Source organism: Clupea harengus, chromosome 12, assembly GCF_900700415.2.
Source record: "Clupea harengus chromosome 12, Ch_v2.0.2, whole genome shotgun sequence".
In the NCBI taxonomy this organism is placed as follows: Eukaryota; Metazoa; Chordata; class Actinopteri; order Clupeiformes; family Clupeidae; genus Clupea; species Clupea harengus.
Genome location: NC_045163.1, coordinates 10,699,983 through 10,712,776, shown reverse-complemented (window position 1 = coordinate 10,712,776; position 12,794 = coordinate 10,699,983). Strand labels below are relative to the sequence as shown.

Here is a 12,794-nt window from a genome sequence, read left to right as displayed (position 1 = left end):
AATACACTTCTCCCAATCTGCTTCGGGTGGAGTCATCCGTCCCTAAGAAACCAGCCATCAACAGCTTGAATGATTATAGACCGATTGCACTTACACCTGTAATCATGAAGTGCTTTGAGAAACTGGTTTCACGGCACATCAAATCAACCCTTCCCCCCACATTTGACTCGCATCAGTTTGCTTACAGAGCAAACAGGTCCACGGAAGATGCCATCGACGTAGCCCTCCACACCGCACTGAGCCACCTGGAACTCCGTGGAACCTATATAAGAATGCTCTTCATTGACTACAGCTCAGCTTTTAACACTATCATCCCTGACATACTAGTCAGCAAACTAACTGCACTAGGCCTCTCCCCCTCCATCTGCACCTGGATAAAGGACTTCCTCTCAAACCGCCCACAAACTGTAAAACTCGGTCCCCACCTTTCCTCCACCATCACTCTAAGCACTGGCTCTCCACAAGGCTGTGTGCTGAGCCCACTACTGTACTCCTTGTACACCCATGACTGTACTCCAACCCATCCCACCAACACCATCATTAAATTTGCTGACGACACCACCGTGATCGGGCTCATATCAGAAGATGACGAATCAGCGTACAGGGATGAAGTACAGAAACTGACAGTGTGGTGCTCAGACAACAATCTGTCACTGAACACCACAAAAACGAAAGAATTAATTCTGGACTACAGAAGGCAAAGTGCAGTTCCGGCCCCACTCTACATCAACGGGGACTGTGTGGAGAAGGTCCACACCTTCAAATTCCTAGGAGCCAATTTATCAGATGACCTCTCATGGTCTGTCAACACCTCAGAGACAGTAAAAAAGGCACAGCAGCGACTACACTTCCTGAGAGTACTCAGGAAAAACAACCTGGAGTGTAAACTGATGGTGGCCTTCTACCGCACCACTATCGAAAGTGTACTAACCTACTGCATCTCGGCGTGGTACTCCGGTTGCACCGCAGCAGACAAGAGAGCCCTCCAAAGGGTCATCAACACAGCACAAAAAATCACTGGCTGCTCACTGCCCTCCCTGGAATCCATTGCCCGCTCCCGCTACCTTAGCAGGGCCAATAACATCTTAAAAGACTCCTCTCACCCAGGCCACCACCTGTTTACTCTCCTGCCCTCAGGCAGACGGTACAGATCCTTTAGAGCAAGGACCACGCGTCTTAAGAACAGTTTTTTCCCGACAGCCATCAGAACTCTAAATACCGACATGCACTAAACACTAAGCACTTTATTGACTACAAGTCACATACCATCTCAGTCACCTTACACATGTGCATAAACAAAGCTGTATTAATTGATGTATTTATTGAAGTACTTTAGTCTATGCCACCGCACTTTGTTCTACTCTTAATGTATATATATATTTTGGGGGGGCTGTTCCTACTGTTTTTGGATAGTTGTAGTATTGTTATGTTATATGTTGTTGTTGTGTTATATGTTGTCCCTCGTCACACCAACAGGAGAAGCACTCAAAATTTCGTTGTATGAATACAATGACAATAAAGGCTTTTCTATTCTATTCTATTAGCTCACTAGATGACAGCTGGTCAAGCTTACGTATAATACGGGTAGATGAAATCAAGCATTCTGATTGGTTGAAAGGAGGTCACGGGGTGTACTGTATTGAGCCATAATGTACTGTACAGCTGTTTACATTTACCTGAGCGTTCCATATCAGTGCGCACTCAAAATATACTACCTTAGTTCGAAAAAAAATGGCGGACCAAATCTCCGTAGATCATCGTATTTCTACCTAAAAGTTTTAAGTTTTACTTTTTTTTGCTTAGATTTTTAGAACGTTACCGAAAAATAGACACTGTTCAATATAAAAACGCCATTATTGTAACTGAAAAATATGTCTAAGAGGATTTGCGAGGTGTATTAGCCACCTATCAAAGGTTAGCATGCTACTAGCCGTTAGCGATTAGCAATTCCTCTGTGTTTTTGCAAAGCATCTGCCCCAACTTTCTTTTCCCGACATTTACATTTATCTTGTACATATTCCATCCCCATAAACTGGAGATTTCAAGAGTAGAGATGCCTTTCAATATGCAGTTGCAGGATGGGTGAACGACACCAAGATATGGCATTTGGAGACAAAAACAATATGTATGAGATCACAGGACATGTATCCTGGATCTTATCAAAGCTAACCGTTCTTGAGCAATCAAGAGTGCCAATATGGGCTAACGAGTTGTAGCCAAATCCCAAAGGGCTAAACAGCTCGCTAGTTATTAGCACTCTAGCTCGCTCAGGGGAGTTTAGCTCTAATAAGACACAGCAATTATTCACGATTGTATCAATTGTATATCTAGGTTTTCTCTGGCAACTGTTGTCTCATCCATCAGCACAACATATCCCGGGCATTTTGAACTTTCTGTGGGTTGTGACCGTAAACAGCTCGCTAGCTTATACCACTTTAGCTTACAGGAGAGTGTATGCTAACAAACGTGACGTTCCCAATGCTGTTTGTCTGTTGCATAGCAACAGCCACACATTCGGGGACTATTTTCTCTAGAGTCTAGGCTACTGAAATGCGATACACAACGTTTGGTGGCTATTACAACTATTTCGTGCTGAAAGGCAGCTTACTATTTAGTTACTATTTATAATGTTGCTGGCAACCGTATTATAAAAGCAATAAGGTACTCGAGGCAGTACTGTATCGTCAATAATGTACTGTGCAAGGGTTTGCCGGCCCTCCGCTTCGCGTCGGGCCTAACAACACCCTTGAACAGTACATTATTGACGATACAGTACTGCCTCTCGTACCTTATTGCTTAATTATACCTTGATGAGATGTGAAATATTGTGATATTACCTGTTTGTGTGTAAAATTTCTAAAAATATATATTTTCACACTTTCACAGTAGGCCTACACATTGTCATGAGTTGAAAAGTTATTTCCCTTTTAAATCTCTCCTGTCAGATTGGTAAAATATCCTAGATCACTTTCTGTTTGACTGCTCACAAGAACAGAGGAGAGACACACTTCAACAAATCACATTTTTCTTTAGGAAAGAGTGGAAATTTTATAATTTTCAAAGGTACTCCAATAATTTCCTGAATTGCACTGGAGGAGAAAAAGCCCAAAGCAACAGAAAGCTATTTGCTCTGCTTCTAAGCACATGAATATAGTATTAATTTATAAACAAATTACAGAAAGAAGCTCAAATTTGAGCTGGAAAAACTGGGACTAGGTGTGCAAATGTCAAAAGTTAATTGACACGTTGAACTACTCTTGTCTTCGTTGTCGCAATTTGCGTTTCAAAATGCGCCACACATTCTCTATTGGGGACAAGTCAGGACTGCAGGCAGGCCAGTCCAGCACCCGCACACACTTCTTCCTCAGCCATGCCTTTAAAATGTGTGCAGAATGTGGTTTTGCATTGTCTTATTGAAATATACATGGGCTGCCCTGGAAAGAATTTTGTCTTGAAGGCAGCATATGTTGCTCCAAAATACTTTTCGGCATTAATGAAGAAGGGTAAGTTACCTTTGCGAAGGGCACTGACACAACCCCATACCATGACAGACCCTGGCTTTTGGACTTGTTGCTGATAACAGCCTGGATGGTCCTTTTCTTCTTTGGTCCGGAGCACGGCGTCCATTTATTCCAAAAAAGACCTGAAATACTTATTCTTCTGACCACAATACACGTTTCTACTGTGTGATCCCAGATGCCTCCGAGCCCAGAGAAGTCAACGGCGCTTCTGGACACGGTTAACATAAGGCTTCCTTTTGGCACAGTAAAGTGTTTTGTGGATGTAACTACGTATTGTAGTGCTTCACAAAATATTGCCAAAGTAATCCTGAGGCCATGTGGTTATATAGCTTAAGGATGAATGACAGTTCTTGATGCAGTGCCGTCTGAGGGATTGGAGATCACGGTTATTCAGCTTAGGCTTGCGCCCTTGCCCTTTACGCACTGAAATTCCTCCAGATTCCTTGACTCTTTTAATTATGTTATGCACCATGGAGGGTGAAATATCCAAATCCCTTCCTATCTTTCTTTGAGAAACATTGTTTTTAAAGATTTCAATACTTTGCTCGCGCATTTGTTGGCAAATTGGCGATCCTCGGCCCATCTTTGTTCCTACAGGACTAGGCCTTCCCAAATCAAATGAAATTGACCAGACAAAACTTGAAATATCTTGTGTTCATACTGTCTGCAATGGTACATTTATAAATCACTGCTTTTTTTTTATTAGCATTTTCTCAATTTTGTTCTGATTTGGGCTTGTACAAACCCACTTACTGCAATATACATTTTCACTACACGTCCTTTCGCCGATTGCATAAAAGTTGAATAGGATATTGGGCTGTCGCAATCTTTGTTTTTTTCTGTTGGGAATTTCCAGTTGAAGCCACTGGCCTTTAAAAAGTCAGATTCTTCGAGAGATGTTCAAAGCATTTTGAGAAGCGATTCAACTCAACGTATCTGAACAAGTTATTGCCTATTCCTATTAACCGGTAAGCTAACATATATCCATTGATATTGTCTGATAATGAATCATTAATAATCCATAATGTTGCACTTGTTTGGAAATGTATAAAGTATTTTTAATTTTATTTTAGCATCATGGCTGACACGTACTTCAGTTTGGCTGACGCTTTGGAAAGGTGAGATACGTCTTGATAAAACGACGTTTTTGAAAAAAGTATCCAGTTTAGAGTTCGTTTTTAAATTTAGCAGTCTAAAAGTTGGGACATACTTGAAACCTAAATATGTATCTTGCCACTAAATGTCATCCTACTTCAACGGATTTCATCTTCTTTACTTTTTCAGCAGCTACAAGCCCGACTCTGGGGAAATTGACTCTTGTATGTGCTGCTGTCAAATGGTCAAGGTGAGGCGTTGCATGTGAATACCGGCGTTTCAATTAATGTAGGCTTTCACAATTGTTGTAACTAATGGCAGTTAATGAAATGCATCTTTACAAAATGATTCATTTTAATGTGGCTCATCCTGATTTTGAAATCCAGAGGGTGAATATATAACACATGTGTTATGTGTGTGTGTGTTCTCAGACCAGTGACCAAGATTCAGAGTGTGGCCTGCATTCAGTAATCGACCTGAAGGTGTCCGAACAGCCACAGAACGTGCGTAATGTGGTCAACCTCGTCATTGCCTTGCACCGCATGATGAAAACCCAGAAAGTGCAGAGCACCGAGTTTACCGACGATGAGTTATGCAACATATTCTTGGAGAATTTGGTGGAAGGTAATTTGAATTTCTGCACCTCATAGCCACCTTGCCATTCCATCACTAACGCCTATTCCACTCTACCTCTTCAGGTCTATGTGTTAAAAACATGTGGTGAATACAATAGACCATAGGCACACTTAAATGGCAGCTCATCTTACTCTTTACTAGGACCATAGTGTTTAGATGGGCAGTGACCACTGAATGAGTCTCTGAAGGCAGGTTTGGCCACAGCCAAGCCTAAATCAGGCAGTCATTCCAAGCACATTATTATAGCCTGTGGGGACTTTGTTAATGCTGTGCTTTGTTTTGGGGTAATGTGTTTTGAGACATATATGCCACTTACCATTTTCCAGAGTATGTGACGCCGACAGTCCATGAAGAAACTCACCAGGCTGCCGACCACTACAACTTTATAGGTCCGGTCCAAAAGTGCTACATCTGTGACGAGTTACAGAAGAGCCTTGTTCTGAGTAAAAGCATCACCACCGAACTGCAGGCCATCACACTCCACGGAAACAACTTGAGCAGAAGAGGTGTGCAGAACACATAACCACACAATCTCAAACAGTTATGCACTAAACTCTATATAAAAATCATAGTAGTATGAAGCATGATTCTTTAATGCTTTGGTCAGAGTTGGTTAATGTACTCAAAACATACAGAAGATGGAAATTCTGTGAAAAATGTAATGTGCGTTCATGTTAGATGACCGGTTACTATGGAGTGTGATAACAGTTAATGCATTAACTTTGGCATGGCACTTCATAAGGTCATCGTATGAAGCTCTGGTCTTGAATTGGGATTAGTGGTAGTTTGTGTCAGTTGAAGTCTTGTGCAAGAGTTTGTATAGTTCTTTGTCTTCAGTAGAGAAGTGTTGGATTTCTTCTTGCCTCCTCTTGGCCTGGTGGGGTGGGTGGCATGTTCAGTGTCCATTTAAAGCTTCTAACACCTGTTCCTCTCTGGCTTGCAGTGGAACTGGAACTGTCCACATACAAAGCCTCTGTCCCACGTGAGAGGGGCCAGCCTATCGCCTTGGGGGTGGGGGGCAACCTCTACCTTTCATGCACATCTACCTCGGGGAAACCTGTCCTGGGCCTGGAGGTATGCTCAAACACCACACATCCAGCCATCACTGTGCCCGACTGCAACTGCCATTACATTCTCAGCATCTGTACCACGTACCTGTTGGCAACTCTGCTATATCTTGGAAATGCCATCTTGCTTCTGTCACTGAGTGAGGGAAGAAGATTCTAAATGTTTTGTTTTTGTTTAGATGGTGAACAAGGAGGACCTGAATAACATCAGTGGCGACATGAAGCGTTTCCTGTTCTTCAAGACGGTCAGTGGCCAAACATTGACCAGCTTCGAGTCGGCCAAGTTCGAGGGCCATTACATCAGCACGTCCTACACTAATAGACAGCGTGTGGACATGTCCTTGACTAAGGACGCACCCAACCGTCTGACATCGTTCAAGATGACCGTCCTGTGAAACTGCCATTTCTGCTACGTACACCAAACATCCAGAGAGTATGTACTATGTACAGCCCTTTGCCTGGGTGTTTTGTTCTTACATGACTGGATTTGTAGGATAGACAACAGAAAACCCAAACACATACAGTAAGAGTTCCAAAATTTGTATTTGTGGAACAATGTCTTAGTAAATACAAAATGTATCACCTGATAACAAGTTAAGTAGAAGTTCATATTGAATTCCTGAGGATGACCTGAAGTCACCTTATTTTTATTTATAATGTCACAAAATATTGTGCAATGTTGTATGTTGTAATATTTGTGGAATTATTTGATGACATGGAGTTTGCTCCTTGGTTTTTATTTATTTAATTATTATTTCTGCTGTGTAATGACTTCTAATTCTGCTAATTATTGATTTTGTGACTTGTGACTAATGACATCTTTAATTACATGGAGTTTGTTCCTTGGTTTTTATGTATTTAATTATTATTTCTGCTGTGTAATGACTTCTAATTCTAAAACACTTCACGTAGAGGAAATTATGTTGAATTTCATGTCACATCTGCAATCATTGTGTTTTTAATGTAACTCAATCTGACTTGATAATAAAGTTGTTCCTCCTATATTGAAAATGATGAACGTGACAAGTTTTTTGAAAATCAGATTTGTTTGAATTGTCATATAGTTCACACTGTGGAATATTTTTAAATCTTCTACATTACCAGTTTAACTTAAGAAACTGGATTGACTGAATTATATGATGGGGGCAGCCTGTGTACTTTGCATATAACTTAAAATGAAGGAGAAGTGGAGTTTGCATGTTAACAGCATATATACATTTGGTTTAGTATGCAAAGTATAAACAACATATTTTTTTATCTGTGCTGGACATGGTGATCTATTGTATATGCACACCTCTGCTCAGTGTCTTCATAAGGTTGACACAGCATACCATGCTTTCTTGAGGTTCATCACATACTCTCGGGTAGGATGGCCTGCTCTGGCCACCCGTAGGCTCTGTCATTGGTACGCCTTTATATATAAGGCAATTCTTGGTCTGCTCCCATACTACCGGGAAAAACTCTTTGCGTTCTCAGGACTTCTTTATGCTATCTGTCCCAAATGCCCGTACGGAAAATGGAAAAAGGGCTTTTGTGTATTCTGCACCCTCGGCATGTTGCAAAATAATTTGAAACTAAATTAATTAATTTCGCTAAATGCTTTTAAATCCAAAATGAAAGAACTAGAGACAGATTCCTTAAGATGTAAATGTTTTTAATTTACATGGCTACGACACTAACTCCTATAGTTCTGTTTAATTTTGTCTCCTTTTGTGTTTCTGTCTGTAACTATGTTTGTATTTATGCTGCTGCCTGTCTTGGCCAGGTCTCCCTTGAAAAAAAAATTCTTAATCTCAATGGGTCTCTTCTGGTTAAATAAAGGTTATAATAATAATATGGGTATGGGGACAGTGTAAGCTCCCAGTGGTGCAGGCCTTTTTATGGGCCTACTGGACGACCGAAACATTTTTGGCCACTTAAAGGTACTATAAGTAAAAATCTTAGTTTAAACTTTCAAAACTTAACTAGAAATAGCAACAGATTGTGAAGATTAAAACGTAAAGTCACAAACATGCATGCACTCTTTGGCCCAGATATCTACTAAAGTTAGCATGCTAACCAGCTAAAGACGCTCCAGCCTCTCTCGTTATACTTCTTCGTACCTGAAGAGGCGCTAGTGAGTCACTGTTGTAAAAACAGCCAAAGTTAGGCTGCGGTCAAAGAGTAAAATAAATTACATCTCATGTCCTTTCCTAACCACTTTTCTTTGACCTCGACTTGTGAGTGTGAGTTTGTCATTGCTACTGCAAGGAATCGTGGCATGGCATTATCTCCTTTCCTTTCGTTAATTTCCTTTCCCTCCACATTTAGATAATTTGACCAGCTCTTATCATGCCTTCCGCATCATTTCACAAAGTTAGGAAAGGAACCTAAGCAAAAAAGACTATTCGACTATCCGTTAGTTTGTATCTACATCTACATCAACAGTAATAGCAATAAGGCTTCCTTTTGGCACAGTAAAGTGTTTTGTGGATGTAACTACGTATTGTAGTGCTTCACAAAATATTGCCAAAGTAATCCTGAGGCCATGTGGTTATATAGCTTAAGGATGAATGACAGTTCTTGATGCAGTGCCGTCTGAGGGATTGGAGATCACGGTTATTCAGCTTAGGCTTGCGCCCTTGCCCTTTACGCACTGAAATTCCTTGACTCTTTTAATTATGTTATGCACCATGGAGGGTGAAATATCCAAATCCCTTCCTATCTTTCTTTGAGAAACATTGTTTTTAAAGATTTCAATACTTTGCTCGCGCATTTGTTGGCAAATTGGCGATCCTCGGCCCATCTTTGTTCCTACAGGACTAGGCCTTCCCAAATCAAATGAAATTGACCAGACAAAACTTGAAATATCTTGTGTTCATACTGTCTGCAATGGTACATTTATAAATCACTGCTTTTTTTTTTATTAGCATTTTCTCAATTTTGTTCTGATTTGGGCTTGTACAAACCCACTTACTGCAATATACATTTTCACTACACGTCCTTTCGCCGATTGCATAAAAGTTGAATAGGATATTGGGCTGTCGCAATCTTTGTTTTTTTCTGTTGGGAATTTCCAGTTGAAGCCACTGGCCTTTAAAAAGTCAGATTCTTCGAGAGATGTTCAAAGCATTTTGAGAAGCGATTCAACTCAACGTATCTGAACAAGTTATTGCCTATTCCTATTAACCGGTAAGCTAACATATATCCATTGATATTGTCTGATAATGAATCATTAATAATCCATAATGTTGCACTTGTTTGGAAATGTATAAAGTATTTTTAATTTTATTTTAGCATCATGGCTGACACGTACTTCAGTTTGGCTGACGCTTTGGAAAGGTGAGATACGTCTTGATAAAACGACGTTTTTGAAAAAAGTATCCAGTTTAGAGTTCGTTTTTAAATTTAGCAGTCTAAAAGTTGGGACATACTTGAAACCTAAATATGTATCTTGCCACTAAATGTCATCCTACTTCAACGGATTTCATCTTCTTTACTTTTTCAGCAGCTACAAGCCCGACTCTGGGGAAATTGACTCTTGTATGTGCTGCTGTCAAATGGTCAAGGTGAGGCGTTGCATGTGAATACCGGCGTTTCAATTAATGTAGGCTTTCACAATTGTTGTAACTAATGGCAGTTAATGAAATGCATCTTTACAAAATGATTCATTTTAATGTGGCTCATCCTGATTTTGAAATCCAGAGGGTGAATATATAACACATGTGTTATGTGTGTGTGTGTTCTCAGACCAGTGACCAAGATTCAGAGTGTGGCCTGCATTCAGTAATCGACCTGAAGGTGTCCGAACAGCCACAGAACGTGCGTAATGTGGTCAACCTCGTCATTGCCTTGCACCGCATGATGAAAACCCAGAAAGTGCAGAGCACCGAGTTTACCGACGATGAGTTATGCAACATATTCTTGGAGAATTTGGTGGAAGGTAATTTGAATTTCTGCACCTCATAGCCACCTTGCCATTCCATCACTAACGCCTATTCCACTCTACCTCTTCAGGTCTATGTGTTAAAAACATGTGGTGAATACAATAGACCATAGGCACACTTAAATGGCAGCTCATCTTACTCTTTACTAGGACCATAGTGTTTAGATGGGCAGTGACCACTGAATGAGTCTCTGAAGGCAGGTTTGGCCACAGCCAAGCCTAAATCAGGCAGTCATTCCAAGCACATTATTATAGCCTGTGGGGACTTTGTTAATGCTGTGCTTTGTTTTGGGGTAATGTGTTTTGAGACATATATGCCACTTACCATTTTCCAGAGTATGTGACGCCGACAGTCCATGAAGAAACTCACCAGGCTGCCGACCACTACAACTTTATAGGTCCGGTCCAAAAGTGCTACATCTGTGACGAGTTACAGAAGAGCCTTGTTCTGAGTAAAAGCATCACCACCGAACTGCAGGCCATCACACTCCACGGAAACAACTTGAGCAGAAGAGGTGTGCAGAACACATAACCACACAATCTCAAACAGTTATGCACTAAACTCTATATAAAAATCATAGTAGTATGAAGCATGATTCTTTAATGCTTTGGTCAGAGTTGGTTAATGTACTCAAAACATACAGAAGATGGAAATTCTGTGAAAAATGTAATGTGCGTTCATGTTAGATGACCGGTTACTATGGAGTGTGATAACAGTTAATGCATTAACTTTGGCATGGCACTTCATAAGGTCATCGTATGAAGCTCTGGTCTTGAATTGGGATTAGTGGTAGTTTGTGTCAGTTGAAGTCTTGTGCAAGAGTTTGTATAGTTCTTTGTCTTCAGTAGAGAAGTGTTGGATTTCTTCTTGCCTCCTCTTGGCCTGGTGGGGTGGGTGGCATGTTCAGTGTCCATTTAAAGCTTCTAACACCTGTTCCTCTCTGGCTTGCAGTGGAACTGGAACTGTCCACATACAAAGCCTCTGTCCCACGTGAGAGGGGCCAGCCTATCGCCTTGGGGGTGGGGGGCAACCTCTACCTTTCATGCACATCTACCTCGGGGAAACCTGTCCTGGGCCTGGAGGTATGCTCAAACACCACACATCCAGCCATCACTGTGCCCGACTGCAACTGCCATTACATTCTCAGCATCTGTACCACGTACCTGTTGGCAACTCTGCTATATCTTGGAAATGCCATCTTGCTTCTGTCACTGAGTGAGGGAAGAAGATTCTAAATGTTTTGTTTTTGTTTAGATGGTGAACAAGGAGGACCTGAATAACATCAGTGGCGACATGAAGCGTTTCCTGTTCTTCAAGACGGTCAGTGGCCAAACATTGACCAGCTTCGAGTCGGCCAAGTTCGAGGGCCATTACATCAGCACGTCCTACACTAATAGACAGCGTGTGGACATGTCCTTGACTAAGGACGCACCCAACCGTCTGACATCGTTCAAGATGACCGTCCTGTGAAACTGCCATTTCTGCTACGTACACCAAACATCCAGAGAGTATGTACTATGTACAGCCCTTTGCCTGGGTGTTTTGTTCTTACATGACTGGATTTGTAGGATAGACAACAGAAAACCCAAACACATACAGTAAGAGTTCCAAAATTTGTATTTGTGGAACAATGTCTTAGTAAATACAAAATGTATCACCTGATAACAAGTTAAGTAGAAGTTCATATTGAATTCTGAGGATGACCTGAAGTCACCTTATTTTTATTTATAATGTCACAAAATATTGTGCAATGTTGTATGTTGTAATATTTGTGGAATTATTTGATGACATGGAGTTTGCTCCTTGGTTTTTATTTATTTAATTATTATTTCTGCTGTGTAATGACTTCTAATTCTGCTAATTATTGATTTTGTGACTTGTGACTAATGACATCTTTAATTACATGGAGTTTGTTCCTTGGTTTTTATGTATTTAATTATTATTTCTGCTGTGTAATGACTTCTAATTCTAAAACACTTCACGTAGAGGAAATTATGTTGAATTTCATGTCACATCTGCAATCATTGTGTTTTTAATGTAACTCAATCTGACTTGATAATAAAGTTGTTCCTCCTATATTGAAAATGATGAACGTGACAAGTTTTTTGAAAATCAGATTTGTTTGAATTGTCATATAGTTCACACTGTGGAATATTTTTAAATCTTCTACATTACCAGTTTAACTTAAGAACTGGATTGATTGAATTATATTGTAGCGTAGCTCGGATTCCGCTACACGGGCTGGTGTTGTTGTTATGATGGGTGCAGCCTATGTACTTTGCATTACACTTAATATGAAGGAGAAGTGGAGTTTGCATGTGAACAGCATATATACATTTGGTTAAGTATGCAAAGTATAAACAACTTATGGGTATGGGGACAGTAAAACAATTTGATGCAACTGGCAGAAGGGCAATGCGTTTAGGCTGTAACCCATTATTTGCGCGCGTGTGTGAATGTGCGTGCGTTTCTCTCGCCTTTTATCTTTCACCTTTGAATAATAAAACGTATAAACACATCGGCCCAGCAGAAACAAACAAACACACAAA

At 40.6% G+C, this 12,794-nt stretch overlaps 2 protein-coding genes across 2 annotated transcripts; both read left to right on the top strand.

The window, feature by feature from the left end:
* Positions 1-4,420: 4,420 nt before the first annotated feature.
* LOC105904765 (interleukin-1 beta-like) lies at positions 4,421-6,930 on the top strand. Its single transcript, XM_031578216.1, has 7 exons — positions 4,421-4,489; positions 4,595-4,639; positions 4,806-4,866; positions 5,048-5,240; positions 5,579-5,758; positions 6,196-6,326; positions 6,499-6,930. Exons 2-7 carry the CDS (start codon positions 4,599-4,601, stop codon positions 6,712-6,714), a joined length of 822 nt encoding a protein of 273 aa, XP_031434076.1. The 5' UTR covers positions 4,421-4,489; positions 4,595-4,598; the 3' UTR covers positions 6,715-6,930.
* A 2,491-nt stretch (positions 6,931-9,421) lies between these two features.
* Positions 9,422-12,330, top strand: LOC116222824 (interleukin-1 beta-like). Its single transcript, XM_031577682.2, has 7 exons — positions 9,422-9,490; positions 9,596-9,640; positions 9,807-9,867; positions 10,049-10,241; positions 10,580-10,759; positions 11,197-11,327; positions 11,500-12,330. The coding sequence occupies exons 2-7, from the start codon at positions 9,600-9,602 to the stop codon at positions 11,713-11,715; spliced, it is 822 nt and encodes a 273-aa protein (XP_031433542.1). The 5' UTR covers positions 9,422-9,490; positions 9,596-9,599; the 3' UTR covers positions 11,716-12,330.
* The last annotated feature ends 464 nt before the right edge of the window (positions 12,331-12,794 follow it).

What these genes read in the sequence shown, in the direction of transcription:
- LOC105904765 (XM_031578216.1), top strand. Translation starts at nt 4,599, where the DNA reads ATGGCTGACACGTACTTCAGTTTGGCTGACGCTTTGGAAAG. An exon ending in GCTGCTGTCAAATGGTCAAG is followed by an intron (nt 4,867 to 5,047) that starts GTGAGGCGTTGC and finishes GTGTGTTCTCAG; the next exon opens with ACCAGTGACCAAGATTCAGA. An exon ending in AACCTGTCCTGGGCCTGGAG is followed by an intron (nt 6,327 to 6,498) that starts GTATGCTCAAAC and finishes GTTTTTGTTTAG; the next exon opens with ATGGTGAACAAGGAGGACCT.
- LOC116222824 (XM_031577682.2), top strand. Translation starts at nt 9,600, where the DNA reads ATGGCTGACACGTACTTCAGTTTGGCTGACGCTTTGGAAAG. An exon ending in TTGGCTGACGCTTTGGAAAG is followed by an intron (nt 9,641 to 9,806) that starts GTGAGATACGTC and finishes TTACTTTTTCAG; the next exon opens with CAGCTACAAGCCCGACTCTG. An exon ending in CTTGGAGAATTTGGTGGAAG is followed by an intron (nt 10,242 to 10,579) that starts GTAATTTGAATT and finishes ACCATTTTCCAG; the next exon opens with AGTATGTGACGCCGACAGTC.